At 38.8% G+C, this 16,578-nt stretch overlaps 1 protein-coding gene across 7 annotated transcripts; it reads right to left on the bottom strand.

Annotated features, from left to right (window-relative positions):
• Nucleotides 1–838: 838 nt before the first annotated feature.
• LOC133989886 (Kv channel-interacting protein 2-like) lies at nt 839–12,233 on the bottom strand. 7 transcript variants are annotated; one of them, XM_062428179.1, is made up of 10 exons: nt 12,161–12,233; nt 9,589–9,591; nt 3,823–3,925; nt 3,517–3,637; nt 3,311–3,380; nt 1,924–1,994; nt 1,730–1,837; nt 1,506–1,610; nt 999–1,061; nt 839–886 (listed from the first exon to the last, which is right to left on the bottom strand). In XM_062428179.1, exons 1-10 carry the CDS (start codon nt 12,231–12,233, stop codon nt 839–841), a joined length of 765 nt encoding a protein of 254 aa, XP_062284163.1. The 7 variants fall into 7 exon arrangements, with proteins under 7 accessions (XP_062284163.1, XP_062284161.1, XP_062284164.1 ...); XM_062428177.1 differs by lacking the exon at nt 9,589–9,591 and having other exon boundaries at nt 3,517–3,677; nt 3,827–3,925; XM_062428180.1 differs by lacking the exon at nt 9,589–9,591.
• Nucleotides 12,234–16,578: the final 4,345 nt, after the last annotated feature.

A 16,578-nucleotide genomic window follows, 5' to 3' on the forward strand; every position in this document is an offset into this window, starting at 1 on the left:
TCTAAACTTGATCTCCTCTTTGATTCATGGTACAAACCAGCCCAATATACTAGACTCTGACATGTTTGAGGCTGTGTGGTTTTATTCAGTCATCATCATTGTTAACATGTCCATATAGAAAATATATTCACACTTTAATTAAACATTTCAATGGCCAGTCAAAACACACACATCATGCAGACACAATACACATAATAAAATGTGGGGACACTGAGGACAGAGAAGATTTGATATCACGTTATTGTAAGATTATTGCTTGATTTCAGACTTCATCCCTTTATTAGAGCCGTCCCTCATTGTAGTGTGACTGAGTATAGAAAGCATGTGTCTGTACATTCAGTCTCTCTCTCTCTCTCTCTCTCTCTCTCTCTCTCTCTCTCTCTCTATCTCTCTCCCTCTCTCTCTCTCTCTCTCTCTCTCTCTCTCTCTCTCTCTCTCTCTCTCTCTCTCTCATGTGTTTGATACATGCAATTGAGAAAACGTATTTTAAAAGTTAATAATCATTTGTGTGGGTGAAGTTGGGATGAAGTTGCAGTTGCTTATTGTGCATATCTGTTGTATTTTTCTAGGCATCTTTTCACTGATGCTTATTGTTATTGAGCTGCTTTTGCACAGCATTAAGTACACTCGTTCAAAACGATGTACGAGATCATTCAATCATGAAACAAGGTCTTGAAACAACAGAATACACCCTGACTGGACTCCAGTGGGGAAACTGATGATTGTTGTGCATGACCTGCACTGCTATAAGCCCAAAAATCATTCCCACACTGGCCGGCGGCTGAAGTACTGTGGAGCTCCATGTAGGTGGGAAACTCATGTCTGCATCCAACAAGCCTTAGATCACATTGTCAAACATGTGCATGGACTGTATGATGTTCTCATCCTGGATGGAAAGATGAAAAAATATTAATTTGAGATGAAGTTTTCATTTTGATCATCATCATCATTAAATATGTGCGTTTGAAGTATTGTTGAGAGTAGTCAATCCAGAAGACCTTTTGACATGTCTCCAAGAACTCCTCGATGGTGACCACTCCATCATTGTTCTTGTCCATTTTCTGGAAAAAATATGACACAGAGTCGTGGATGTTTCATATGGTAACTTAAAGAATGCATCCAGGAGTATTAAATGAGTTGTACATTTGTTTGTTGTATTGTAATTGCCTAACAAACATGCTGAATGCAATTTCTTTAACCCTGTAAAACATTGTAAACATAGTTTCCCAGCATGCTTATGAGCACAGCCTGAAACTTGCACCACTTGATGAGAAACTCATGTGTTGCTCATGCACATAACAAATTGTGCAACTAGTGGTCAAAACTCCACAGGTTAAGTAAGACCAAACAACATACAGTGATTGAGGTCTATTTTTATGAATATTTGAATTTCAGTCTTTTTCTTAAGGAAGTGCATGGCTCATTTGTTCAAATGCTTTGACACACTTTAAGTTTAGTGTTGGGAGATGTGGAGTGTGTTGGTTTGATCAATTCTGTGTGTTTACCTGGAAGAAGCTGTCAACATGATCCTTGGGAGTATCATCCTTCATGCAAGGGTAAGTATATTTCCCCATCATATCATATATGGAGTGCATGATGTTTGTCATCTCCTGGACAGAGAGAAGGAAGGAAAAGAAATCAGAATAATACATTATACAGCAGAACTTCTCACAAAGTACACAACTTCCCAAACACAAAGCAAGAAAAGAGAATTAAATGATATAAGTACCTCTCTAGTGATGCAGCCGTCTTTGTTGAGATCGTACATGTTAAAGGCCCAGTTGAGTTTATCAGTGATGGAGCCTCGCAAGATGATAGACAGACTTACAACAAAATCCTACAGCAGAAAACAAGAAGACAATTAAAGAACAGAGTCAAATTATTTTAAAAAGGGGTGAAAGAGTGAAGGGATGTTTATCTTACCTCGAAGTTGACAGCTCCGTTATTATGTGTGTCAAAGGCTTCAAACAAGAAGTGTGCGTACATATTTGAATCTGGAATAAAGAGAAGATAAAGGGATCATTCTGCAGAGGAAATAAGCAGCAAACCAGAATATGATTTAAATACATCACATTTAAGTATAGAGAGAGCCAAGTGTGTGTTTGACGCCTGTGGTTGTATATTGCTCTTTGTAAACCTGTGAAAAGATGAGAAGTTCGTGTTTGCAAAGTTGTAGAAAAGATTTGTAGTGATAGAAAAAGACTATATGCATGTCTATATAAAATGTATGCACAAATGATATCAACAGTGAGGTTACACAATGAAAATAGTACAGCCTTTGTGAGCAATTGACATCATAATAGATTCAAAGCAGAAAACTGAAACTCAAATTATACACAAACACATTTAAATTTTGGATTTACTAATGAGACATTTCAGTGTAGAGAGTTTCACTTTTTTGCCTTTGTGTGTAGTCATTTATTTTCCATGTGAAAGATACATCCTACAGATGCTCTGGGCGCCTCATCAGTATTGTTTCCTGGGTTCACTGGGTGTTTTGGGTCTCACAACATCATACACCCTTGCCTAGGTGACCCAGTCGTGGTTGATCAGTCCCCAACTTGTGTCCCAGCAGCATTAGTCCATGGATCACCTCTCTTTATCCACAGCCATCTAAAGGCTCTTTCTGCTGCCTCCCTTACTCTCTTCAGAGGCATGCTCATGCCCAGCTGGGTGTAGACTCTGTACAGAGAGTAGCTGGCTAATCTTTCGCCACATACTTCCACTGGGTGGCAGTGTGCTCATCGCCTGTTCACAGCATTCCTCCAAGAGTCCCTGTGTGGTAGTAAGTGCACCCACAGAAACTTTGGTTGTGGCTTGGGCTACTTTTCTGCCTTGATGAATGTCATCTGCTTTCTGGTGGCAGTGCTGTTTGTTATGCCTAAGGAGACACTTTAGGCCACTGCCTTCAGCACCTGGTCATGATGCCAGCGGCAGTGATCATCCCCGAGGGCCTTTGGGCATCTGCTCAGGATGTGTTTGAGTGTCTCTCTCCCAGAGCAGAGACGACAAGAAGTTGTGTCAACCTTGTCCAAGAGCTGGAGGTTTGATGGGCTGGGTAAGATGTCTTGGATCAAGAATTTTATGTGCTGGGCAGATGTCAGTCCAAGTGAGCCTTCAGTCCACCGGGTTAACCCTAACCCTAACCCCTGCTGCTGCATGACTGCCATTCTGCTAAAACTGCATTTTTTTCTACACACATTTGTTTTCACAGTTTTACAATTTTATATTTTGGTGTTGGAGAGATGCTGGTGGAATGTTGTTTAAATAAAGATGAAAACACAGGATGAAAGTAAAGAGTCTGACTGACCTCCCAGGGGGAAGAACTGGGCGTAGATGCCTTTAAAAGTCTCCTCATTCACAGCACCAGTGGGACACTCCTGTGGAAATCAAAAGACTATCATGTCAAAAAAACCACTCACATGCTCCCACACACACACACACACAGACACACAGACACATACATGCAGATATATGGTGGATATTCAAGAGTACAGGAATCAAACATTCACTGACATTTTTGAATCCACGGTAGAGGATCTGCAGCTCTTTTTTGTTGAAGTTGGTCTTTTGTACGAGACGGTCCAGCCCCTCCGGTCTATAACGCACTATTGACTGTTCACTCTCATCAATCTCACTCGCTGTATGTGGGGACAGAGAGAGAAACAAAATAGTGACTCCCTCAGATACAACAGAGTGTACATCAAACACTGGGCCCAGAAAGTGGGAAGAAAATATGTTTAACAGGATCTCTGTTAACATTTTCCATGCAGTTATTATCAATTTATATTCTGAATGATGGAAGAGAGTGTGTTGTGACACTTGCTTTGATTAATTGAAGGGCTGGAGTCAGACTGACAGCAGGGCAGCAGTTTGAGGAACCGCTGCTTTATGGTCTTTTTATTGGGTTTGGATGGTGGATTACCTGGAAACAACCAATCACAGCACAGATTAGACACAGACAGAGCGATCTACACCATGTAAAAACTAGAGCCAAACTACACTCAAATACTTTGAATCACTTGTTCATGCAAATTAGTGCGCGGAAATGAGTTTGCTGACCTGGTTTTGAACCAGTGACCCATCAGATCAGAGCTGTTTGGACAGCATACAGCATGTGAGGTCTGATGAAACCACACAAGACTGAAGCTCTGAGATGCAGAGGTCAGAGAGTGTGGCTTAAATGTCCGAAATCATTCAAGTTTCTCCAGATTTATAGAAAAGGATCATGTTAAAGCAGTAGTTCATTTTAATTATCATCAGTGTGAGTTCTTTTCTTCTCAAAATACTGGCGCCTTTATGGCCGACCTTCTCTGATCAAAATGAGGTGAAAGTGCAGAGTGATTTTGTATTTAGTGTGTGAGTTAGCCTTCATTTTTTATTTTTGAAAAACAGTAAGTTTAAAAAATTAGATGATTATAGTTATTGTTTTATTTATATTTCTATCTATATTTCTTTCTTCTGATACCAAACATTTGGCCAATCCCATGTGTGATTATAAGAGTGCACTGTTTTACATATATAACCTTAGGTATTACATGTACGAAACATGTGGAAAAGGAAAAGATAAATTTCTGCACCATAGGACTTTTATTTGATTAATTTTTTTCTGCGTTGGAGAATTCAAACATTGAATAAGTTAAAGCCTTTGACAAAAAAATGTCAAAGGCGTAAGTATCTTTACAGGTTTTAAAATCAAATGAATATAATCATATTATTACACACTGTCTGGAAGTATCATACAGTATATATTCTCTATCATCTCGCTCTGATTCCTTATTGAAGCTGCGATGTTTGCCTGCCTAAAATATTCAGACTGTGTCTGCCTCCAGGATGTTACCTAGCCTGGCCTAAAAATAGTCCAGCACATAAAGCCACATAAAAGCACAATTTCTTGTTTTTACAATTCAGTTTTTGTGTGTATTGAAAAGGCTTTAATAAGTGAACTTTAGAGGTGCTGGTAGGAGGGATTTGTTACCTTTGGCGCTATGTTAAGTTAAGGTAAGTTAACCATCTCCTGGCTGTTGCCACATATGTACCATTCAGACATGAGTGAGACTGACTTCATCTAACTCTCAGCAATAAAACAAATAAGCACATTCTACATAATAACAACTATTTCTTGGAGAAAACACAAAAGGTTTGTCCATTCTGGGCTACTGTAGAAACATGGGAGTACAACATGGTGGCCTCCGTGTAAGAGGACCTGCTTCCTATGTAGCTATTAGGGGTTAAGGGTTAAACAAACATACTCATGAGTATTATATCCAATTTCTGCTAAGTCTGTTCTGCTAAATGCGAAAGTAAACTGATAGTGACAAGGACAGGAGAGTTGAGAAATATTTACACATTAAAACACACACACACACACACACACACACACACACACACACACACACACACACACACACACACACACACACACACACACACACACAGTAGTCAACTCCTTTTGTAATAATAAAGAGACCAGACAACCACCATCACGGTCTGCTGGCTTTTATGGACACCACAACACAACTTTGTCACTTGACCTTTTAAAGAAACATTCAGGATTCTCTGCAACGCACCTACAACCAGCCGCCTGTCTCTGTCTGCAAGTCCAACACACAACCAGCAGCCAACAACACATCATTGTGAACTTCTCCAAAGCTGCATTGAATGATCCTAATGTAATGGATTGCAATGTGTAGTAAATCACTGTCTAAATGAGCTTGATGTAGACCTTTCCTCTTTTCTATCCCAGCTCAGCTCCCACCTCCTCCACCAGCGGGAGCATCAGGGGGTAGAAACACCTGCTGCAGAAAAATCTCATCTATTCTGAAACTTTGCCTGCTCCTCAATTCTCTTTGTGTTCTGGTTAAGGGTCTCTCGTGCTTTCAATTACTGAAGACATCTTGTTTTGTAGTCTCTCTTATCCAAAGCCAAACGCACAGACAACCAAAGAACAAAGAGATAGATGTGAGGTGCAGCACCTACAACTAACCACAGAGCACACACAATAAAAGTAAAACAATATTTCCAATATTATTTTTTCAAAGAACAAAGTCATCATCACCTGTGCTTTTCTTACTATAACGAGTCACAATGTGTGCTGTTAAAAATGCCTATTAGCTCAAAAAGCGTAATATCTTGTCCAAAATTAGGGACATCTCCAAAATGTCATGTCCCCTTCCGGCCAGCAGAGGTCAGTGTTGAACTACAGTCAGATTACACTGATCTGGAGAAAGTCTCCAACTCAGAGAAAAGACAATGAGCATCACTGCAGACAGGTGAAGAAACCTGTTGGATGTTTTTAAAGCAGAACTGATGACACACCTCCTCCTCTCCCTCTGACACCTACAGAGACAACCTGTAAAAAATAACACATCTGTCTGTATATAAGACACATTAGTCTTCTGTGTTTGATTTTCTGACAACACACAAAATCAATGGGAACCTCATTGTAACAGGAATAGAGAGACCACTGGCATAATCACAAACTGATAAGTTTAATAACAACAAAATAAGTAAATAATTTAATAATGGTGTCATTATGTTCAGTGGGATGTCACTCTTACACACAACAGCTGCAGTTGAGACATAGAATGAAAATGAGTGGATTCACACCTTAGAAATGTATAACAATAATCTCTGCAACACTGGGATTACTGTAAATGTTTTGCTAATGCTAATTATAATAATAATACATTTGATTTATACCCCAATTTTCATCCATAGTGGAACTCAAAGTGTTGCAGCATTAAAAACACACAACAAAAGTTAAAGAGAATAATGAAAGGTGGGATCCACTTCTGACTTCCTTTTTTGTGTTTTATCATGCAAACATTAAAATCAGATCTGCCACTTCTGCCAGATCTGTTACTTTGTTCATTTATTCTGTGTTTTATTTTAAACAGAAAGTGACATTAACTGAAATTGCGAGTGTGATTGTGTGTGTATGACCGTTACCTCAAGTGTGCTTATCATGGGCATCAGTGACGATGGACACTGAGGATATGTCAGTCAAACTTTCACATGCAGCAGCTGCACGACAACGGAAAAACAAACAAGGCTTTACAGAGCTTCAATCACACACACACACACACACACACACACCACACACACACACACACACACACACACACACACACACACACACACACACACACACACGCACAGACAACGAGGATGACACATCTGAGCTTTTAGATGCAGGAAAATAAAACAGTGAAATGTTTTGTTTTGTTTACAAAAGAGAAAATGAAAAATCATCCCTGCTGATTTCTTTCTTTCTCCACCTCTCCAAAGCTGTCTGATATTTTTAAATGTGACAGAGTGCAGGTCATTGATCACAGACAGTTTCTAAGTTACTGAAATGCCTTCTGAGGGTAGTAACAGCAGTCAGCAGAGGTTGTTCTTAGAGAGACAGTAGAGCTTTTAAAAGCTTGTGTCTTCTAGGATAACAAACTAATTCAAGGTGCTTTAGAAGTAGCATTTAACAGTCGAGAACAAAATGAACACAGACCCTCTGGGTGACTGGACGGTGTGAATCAATTTTACCAAATGAAGTCTCCTCGGGCAGATCAATACACTCTTCCCTGCTGCTATTAACACATATAAAAGACTCTTTTGTCCACAAACACAAACAACTCAGACTGAAAGTATTGTCAAGTGTGGAGAAAGGGAAGAAAGAGAATGAAGACTTTCACATGAGAGAACAAAAGGACAGGCTCTTACAAAAGTTTTTAGGGTCAAGATGGAGGCTTCACTTCGGTCATCTTCATATAACTTCACAGAAGTTTTACAAAAGTGTTTATTTGAGAAAGTCTTGTGAACACTACAGATTTTGAAGAATATTATATAAATACTTTCATTTCATTGGGTTTTTATCAATATATCAGGATATTTGTTTCCAACCGAAACTCTCAGGTCTGGTAAACTTTTGAAGGAAGCATAATGTTGCATTCAGAGTTATTGTAATTATGGGCTTCTGTGTTATGAGCTCTGATATATCTCACTTGGCAGTTAATAATAAAGAGAAGCAAACAAATATGGATGCCTCGCATCAGCCATAGACCAACATAATTAAACCTACATCACATTAGATATGTTATTCTATTGTTCAGTATTTTAAAGCTAACACCACCAATTCTGTAACTGTCTTGATGATGTGATTTAACACGGGAGTCTTCCCATCGCTGTCATCCGTCCTATATGATGTGAACACGGCATAATAAATAAGCCTTTGAATGTTTTTTTTCTACAAAAACATAGTATTTTGACTATATAGTATATTGACTTCAGAGAGAAATTCAGTCAGATATTGGAAGAATTTAAGATCAAGGCAGCATATTCACATGCATATTTAATGTATAATCAATATTTTTGCCTGGTTTTCCTGAAACAATGAGCAACTAGTATGATTACTGTTTCAGAAACATCTCTCATCTCATCATCTTACTAGAAAAAAAACCAGGAGGTCATCACCATACAGAGGCTACAACCATAGTGTCTTCTTTGGTGATAATGAACAACGAAAACTTTCCTCAAAAACATTCCTAGAGTTCCCGATTATAAGCAGAAAGAAATGACATATCGGCATGATGATAAAGGGTCCTGCTACTGTGCGTTCTGACATTTGAATTCAACAGAGCCATTGTTACTGTTATTAGTAACACTTGTGCTTTTCCTGCTATTACAAGTCAAAATGTCTACTGTGAAAAGTCCAATTTTTTAACCATTAATTCATTTGTGACAACTCTCAGAATTACAACTTTTTCTTATCATCATCCTAAATCAAATGTGTGTGTGCATGCGAGCGTGCGTGTGTGATTTTTAGTATTTTGTGTTTACTTTGGGAGGTTGTGGCTTTTTAAGGAGGGTCATGTAGTGCTAAATGAATGTTTGTAAGCTAATGTTGCCCGGGCAACAGCCTCTGTGCTTAACATAATCCCCAGAAAGACATGGCTCAGATAGAAGCCACGGACACACACACACACACACACACACACACACACACACACACACACACACACACACACACACACACACACACACACACACACACACACACACACACACAATTACACACTCATGTGCTCCCATGCGACCTCGTCAGTCTCGCAGATTCAGCTTTGATTATTCGTTACACAACATTGATGGTAATACAACATCCCTCATCAGTCCAGACAAATCAGATGATTTCTGGCTGGCTCCTACAACATAAAAACTATTCCAGTCAGAGGGGTTTAAACTGTATTTTGAAATCAGCTTTTTTTTAATGGTGTTATATAAACAGCACATTTATGTTATGTGTGTAAAGATTTTTAGAGAAGAATGTACATCATGAAAAAATGTGTGTGTGTGTGTGTGTGTGTGTGTGTGTGTGTGTGTGTGTGTGTGTGGGTGTGGGTGTGTATGTGTGTGTGTGTGTGTGTGTGTGTGTTGCCTCCTTTCTTGTGCAAACACACACCCACACACAAACACACACACACACACACACACACACGCACACACACACACACACACACACACACACACACACACACACACACAGGGGGAAAGCAGGTTCGTTCACTCATAAATGCAGGTGCACTTGACATGAACCTCCTACAATGTATTCAAGTAAAGACTGCCACAACATTGAAGACAATACTTAAAAATAGATACGAGATTCACTGCTGGACCCTTTAGTAGTTTTAAAAATGTGCATCATGTAAAAGATCTGTGAGATGAGTGTCTGCATGACGTCATGGTTCACATGCAGCACAGCAGCAGTCAGTCAGGGTCATTGTAACATGTGAAGTTTACTGTAGAAAGTGATGACTTGACAAAGATCCAGCATCTATAATGTATGAACACAGAGAGTAAACAACATGAGGGTTTCAGCAGTTGCTGCACATAGAGACCATGTGTTGTGTTAAGTCTGAGTGGTTTTTAGATACAGCTGATACATTTTTTAAATGTACTCCTCACCAGAGACTTTTTCTTTTGTTGTTTGTTACCTCATCAAGATGTTGTTTTTTTAACATCACTGTTTGGTGTTTTTTTGTCAGATACAGAAGAGATAAACAGGAAAAAGCAGCAGTTACACAGTTTTGTGCCTCAGGTCATTGAGCCCCACGACGCACCAGTGCTTCACTCTTCAATAAAATGGTTTGTTTGTGTCTCCTGAACGTCACCTAAAGCCTCTCTGTTCATGCACCTGTTCACTGTTTGGTTAACCTGCTGCTGAATGCACATCACACTGGCTATTGTGCCAGCAACAACTATCAATCATTAAATAAATGTTCATCTTTACAATCTTTAAGCCGTCTATCTGTCAATACCTCCACTTCAAATTCACTCATTCAGAAATATCCTTCGAACTAACTCAGAACAGCACTGTGTGTAACATGAAAGGAATTATTTTATTTTCATACATATATTTAGTTATTTTTAAAGGAAATGTCTATTTTGGGTGTGTGATTGTACTCTTTGTCTTTGCGAGCACTCGTGAGGAAAATGAAACAATGACACATCTGACAAAGAGAAGAGCCTCACTGATCTAATTAGACTACAAACACACACTGACAGGTATAATTTTAGATGAAAAGAGATGGCCAGGACTTTTTTCTTGACTTGACTATCTTTTCTGTATTCTCTCTCTCTCTACTCTCGCACTCTACTCTCGTGTTGATCTGAACTGTTTATAACAGCAGATCACACTACTGATGTCCTTTTAGACTTTATAAACTACATCTAGCTTTTTTTGAGTGAGAAAATGAATCACTGCAAAGTCAATTATTTATCACCACATATTTTGACGTTTGCATTTTCAGAAGTAATCCAAGAAAACACGCATGTAAACACAATATGAACAATATTGATAGTATGATAACTTATTTAGGTCTGCGACCAACTGATTCTCATTGTTGACTGATCTGTCAATAATTGTTTTACATGTAATCAATTCAATTGTTTTGCCAATAATGAAAAAATGTTTTCAGAGCCCAAGCTGACGTCTTATGATTGTCAGTTTTGTTGAGCAGCAGTTCAGATTCCAATTTAAAGAAACACAAAACTGAGAAGCCAAGGGACTGCAGATGTAAATTATATTTAAGCTAACTCTGGTACAATACATCAAATGGCGAAATGTATGTTTAATATTATGTATAGTCCCTTTACAAATAAATCAAATTAAAATTAATAAATAAATAAAATAAAACAAAATGAGCAAATATTCACATTTTAGAAGCTGGAAACATAACTTTTATTTTTTTGGCTTGATAAGTGTCTTAAACCGTGTTTTTAAAATTGTTGCAGATTTTCTGTCCATATAATAACTGATAAATTGAGTAATTGTTTCATCATTAATGTTAGAACACAGAGACTTTCAAACCAAATCTACATCTGTTAGAGTACAGAATAGTCCTGCTGCTGTGATTCAATCATCTCCTGCCTTACTGACAACTGCAGTCATTTTAATGTGTTTCAAACATTCAGCTCTTCTTCAAGCCATGTGGAGGAGTTGTTTTTATCTCCAACCCACTTATCCTTATTGAAAACTACAATATGTGTAGTAGTGCAGTGTCATTTACTTTGAACCATTCACATACTTCAAGAAAGCTTTCTATAGATTGCACATTTCCAAACCCAAAAACATTCAACACCTGGTGTGATGATGATCTACATATATTTGTAAAATAAGGCTGCAATTCACTGAGTGAATAGCCTACACTACTACCTATAGATATATATACTTACCTACTACCTGCAAATAAGGCTGCTCTGGTTTGGAGCTGCTCTAACACACACACACACACACACACACACACACACACACACACACACAGGCTGAATGTATAGAGTGATATCACGTTATTGTTTAATCTTCTTAGACTTTCTGTCTTGTAACATTTAATGCAGATATCATATCACCGTTGCTGCAGCAAATGTTTACAGAGGAAACGGGGTTAAAACGTGTTTAGCGTTTTTCTGATTGAGTAAAGTCTAATTTTGAAAGATCACGTGTGAAACTGTACTTATTTAATGACTTTACTCTATTCAGGACACACACTTGATGAAAGAAAACTTTCATCAACGATGTTTGATGCACGATGTCACTGGAAGTAACAACACAGCCAGCAATCTACGCTTCAATTGATCATATTTGACATGCTAAAAAGCTTACACCTACCTGTAAGCGGGTCGTAAGATCTGTCCAGCTCTCTGGAGTCAGACAAACTCTGGTCCTGACTCCTGGATTTCATGTTTTCAGTGCTTACCAGACCTCCGCGCCGAACCTGTAGGACCTGTGTGTGCGTCGGAGCCCCAGATCATTTACGACTTCTGAGCTTTCATGTCACTTCTGTCCCATAAAAAAAGTCAGTCTGTGAGGGCTTCAAACTGGCCGAGGAAAGAGGAGAAAGTCCGTGCGTCTCTGCGTCCCTGCTCGCATCTATCCACTCTGACTGAGCTCTCTCCTCCTCCTCTTCCTCCTCCCAGCATCAGCGCGCACTCACGTCCACATCCCGCGCTTTACTGTCACTTTGAGAGGCTTCTGGGGATTTAAGGTTCAAATGCAATTCACAGGTTTAATCCGATCACTTTGCTTATTGTCCAAATATCCAAAAATGACAAATAATCTGCCTGTCAGCTGGAACATCTGCATCTATCCAAACCGAGAGAGAGAGGGAGAGAGAGAGAGAGAGAGAGAGAGAGAGAGAGAGAGAGAGAGAGAGAGAGAGAGAGAGAGAGAGAGAGAGGAGGAGGAGACTCAAACCATCAAAGCTGAGGGGTGAGAAAGAGGAGTGATGAAGGAAGAGAGACAGGGGGAGATGTGGGAGAGTTGGCTATATCTGCTGATCTATATGCGTCACTGATGGATGGTCTCACCTTGGCTCAGGAATTGAGAAGCATTGGCTGTGTGGACAAGAAGTAATACCTGCAGATCAATACTCTGTCAGCTCCACGTCCTTGAGCTAGTTGAGCAGACTTACTCACTCATATTTCAGTTAATGCAAAGAACCAAGGTCGTGATCAGAAGCAAATAATTGTAATATTACATCCATAAATACACACCATAAGCTGAATGGAGACTAAGGAGGCCACAGACTGATTTATGGGATAAACTTCAAGATTTTCCCATAAGAAACTTCTATTCATTAAGGTTTTAATGAATGAGTGTAACTGAGCAGCTTGTTTGTGTCTGAGTTGAGTACATATTAAAATCAGTCATTTCACTTCAACTTTTTGTTAAGTATGTCTAATTCTTATGGACGGACATGAAATACATGGTTAAGTATTCCTCATTATGTCAGAGGATGTGAAGAAAAGATGGTCATCATTAAACTGGAGAGAGCTTGTTGAGTGTATTTACACAGATTCTCACAGTTTGGACACCACACTGGCCACAAAGAGCCAGATCAAGATTGTATTTTTGCCTCAAATTCAAGATTTTGGTTTTTATTCATGAAAGCAAAGTCGGTAGAAGATGGACTCATTAAAAATTAAAAGTTTTGACATATTGATGGCTGCACTCACCTTAAGAGGCAGCTGGATTTGCGAACATCACAAGATCACTTGAGAATCCATCTTGTCCAGCTTCACATTATGCATTTGTGTCCAAACCACCAGTAGTACCAATCGGTATTGCAAGGTAAGACGGTGATAGACAGATGTTTCATCTAATTACCTGCTAGTATTTTCTGGAAGTGTCAAACAATTTCCATGGACGACTTCTCAGATGGTTCTGGGTAACAAACCACCTGGTGTATCAAGTTATGCCATACATGAAAAGTGAAGAATATGCCAAAGTGATACTGTAACACTTCATCCATGAATTCATGCACTCAATTTCACCACAATCCATCCAATAGCTGTCGAGATATTTCACTCAAAGCCACATGTCAACATCATGGTGGCCCTCGAGGAAAAGTTATGGGATCACCAAAGTCATTAGGATCGATCTTCTGGGGAAAATGAATGTCTGGTCAAAATGTTGTGCTAATGAATCATATAGGGTACATGTAGCCATATCTCACAGAAAAAGTAAAACATTATGAACTTGATAGTGTCTTTCAATGGACTCCATCTGCGTGGTAAATACCTAAAGCCACTGAAACCATCGTAAAGCTGTCTGTACCACACATGTGTTGTGATGTGCTAAGCTCTACAGTAAACCCTCAAACTGTCACATAGAAAAAAATTTAACTGGAGAGAAAAGAACTCCGTTTTCCAAGAAAAGCTAAATAAGGCTTGTTGGGGATAAACAGCGTGGTGGAGCTTCTTTAAAGACGGGTGAGGGATTATTGTGTCCCCTGTCAGAAGACTGATGAGGAAGAGAGAAAATATCTATCAGCTGCTGGAGAAAGCACAGGAAAGGGAGGACACACATAAACAGAAAAAAAAAATCAAAGACAGGCATAGTGGTGAAAATCCGTGACAAAGAGAAAGAAGACAGCAGGAGTACAGTGGAGAGGTATTTGAATATATTATGCGCCTTGGGACAGTTAAATCTCACAGTATTGATAGTGTTTATCTCTTATAGGGGTTTACAGAGAAGTTCAGTGTGGCTGCGGGTTGGAAAGTGGAGCTGACAGATAACCAATAATGAGCTCTGATTGATCATTTAAGTTATGCACGGTGTGGAGCGATGATACAGGTGACAAACACACACATACACACACACAGAGATAGATAGATACAGTAGAACAAACAGGTGAGCAGACAGTCCTCGCTGCTCGGTGCTTAAAGGATGATAAAAGAAATTAAAGAAAATAGTGCCACGTGCCCACAGGAGGTGTGTTTCTGCTTATCCTTGGAAAGACGCAGTTTGAGTTCATTTCATTTTTTCTGCAGACACAGACGCGGCAGAGGACACACAGATAAAGACGCACAAAATGAAGGGGTGAAAGGAGGAAGGGGAGGAGAGTGGTTGAGCCGAGACAAAGTAGGCAATCTCCCCTCAAATGAATATTTGATGAGAGGGCTGATATGCTGTAACGTTATAAATACACAGCAGCGTTAATGGGTTGTCACAGTAAAAACACCCGGGCCCAGCACAGTCTGAACATCTAAGCTGTCATCAGCAAACACACACACACACACACACACACACATGCACGCACACAAATGAATATGACACAGATCATATCAGGGAGTTAATATACTGCCCGATGTACAATAAAGCCAACAAAATTAGAGGATTTGGACTAGATTAATCTCAGGGGATTGAGAATCACCATATTAAAAAAAGATATCACCACAACGTGACCTTCAAAAATAATAATGAACATAGTATTATTCCTAGTCAGTTCATACAAAAGTATATTAATGTTTCTGTAACATCGTGATGCCTGCATGTCCTTTTGAGGCATATTAGTGTAATCTTCTTCAGCAGTGGCTTTAATTGTTTGAGAGAGAAACAGAGAAAAGAGTGAGGCTGTTATCATTAATGTTTATGGTCCTACTGCTGCTGCATTAAGGGAGCTGACAAGTGGCTCCGCATGTCATAACCGATCAGCTACAAATGAATGAACGAGTACTTTTTAAAATTTTATTGAAGTTATGAATACGGTCATGAGAAGAGGCTTTTTTGAGAATGGTGCATTCAAGTGCCTGAGACTTGAGGAGGTTTTTGTGCAGCTTTTGACGATTGAAAAATTAAAATGGTGATCTATTTCAAGCATTACTTTTTACATTGAAGTTTCATGGCTTTATAATTAAAAGTTAAAATACCCACTAGATGACAAAATGTGTATTAATCCGCACCTGAAAATAATCGCCATCTAATATTCCTGTTTAAGTGACGTTTAAGTGACTAAAAACTACAGTGCCCAGCTGCTTTAGAAAATTAGTGAGTCTTTCTTTAAAAAAAAAAAGATATTCATGACCTCCTTTTGAAAATATTTATATTTTCACTAAGCAGATAAATCGAGGCGCAGAATAAGACACTTTTTTATTATTTATATATATGTTATTTCAGCATAAAAAATAATAGCTTTTAGTTTTAAAAATCAGTTTTTCACTCTACACTCTACACACAATTCAGTGTAAATGCAGTTCTGTTATTCATAATCGTGATTTCTAAAACTCTAAAGCTAATGTCATTTTCATTTTTGTCCTCATCCTGTAGATCATCCCAACTCAGAATAACAAAAACAAACAAAACTAGAAGAGTGCACTCAGTAGAGTGCAAATCTCTGCCAGATGTGTACAGTCATGATGGTGGCGAAGATAACAAAAACAGGGATTTATTCATTTTTGAGCCACAAACAGGCCAAAATGTGGCCTGCAAAAGTCTAGGTATGCCATGTTTTGAGCCTAGTCGTTTGGCGAGGACTGCTGAAAAGATGGAAGTCTAAGCTTTTTGATTGGCTCATAAGAAATCTATAAGTTTGAATAACAAAACACACAGAGGAACACACTGCTCAGGACGCCATTACTCCAGTGAGGCTGAATGTCACTTATTGCACCTTTAAAGTGAAGAGTGAAAGAGAGGTATTATAAGCATAATGTACTTAAATTTACATAGTCTGTTCAAGGTGAAGCTTTTAATTCTATTTTATATAATGCTGGACAGTTTAAACAGTTATGAACATTAATGTATCACAT

This window comes from Scomber scombrus, chromosome 2 (genome assembly GCF_963691925.1).
Source record: "Scomber scombrus chromosome 2, fScoSco1.1, whole genome shotgun sequence".
Lineage (NCBI taxonomy): Eukaryota > Metazoa > Chordata > Actinopteri > Scombriformes > Scombridae > Scomber > Scomber scombrus.

Excerpts from the sequence above, each read along its gene's own strand:
- LOC133989886 (XM_062428176.1), bottom strand. The coding sequence starts at position 12,233 with ATGAAATCCAGGAGTCAGGACCAGAGTTTGTCTGACTCCAGAGAGCTG. Across the intron at positions 1,995-3,310 it reads CCAGTTCTTCCCCCTGGGAG|ATTCAAATATGTACGCACAC; the intron begins GTCAGTCAGACT and ends TCTTTATTCCAG. Across the intron at positions 1,611-1,729 it reads ACGGCTGCATCACTAGAGAG|GAGATGACAAACATCATGCA; the intron begins GTACTTATATCA and ends CTCTCTGTCCAG.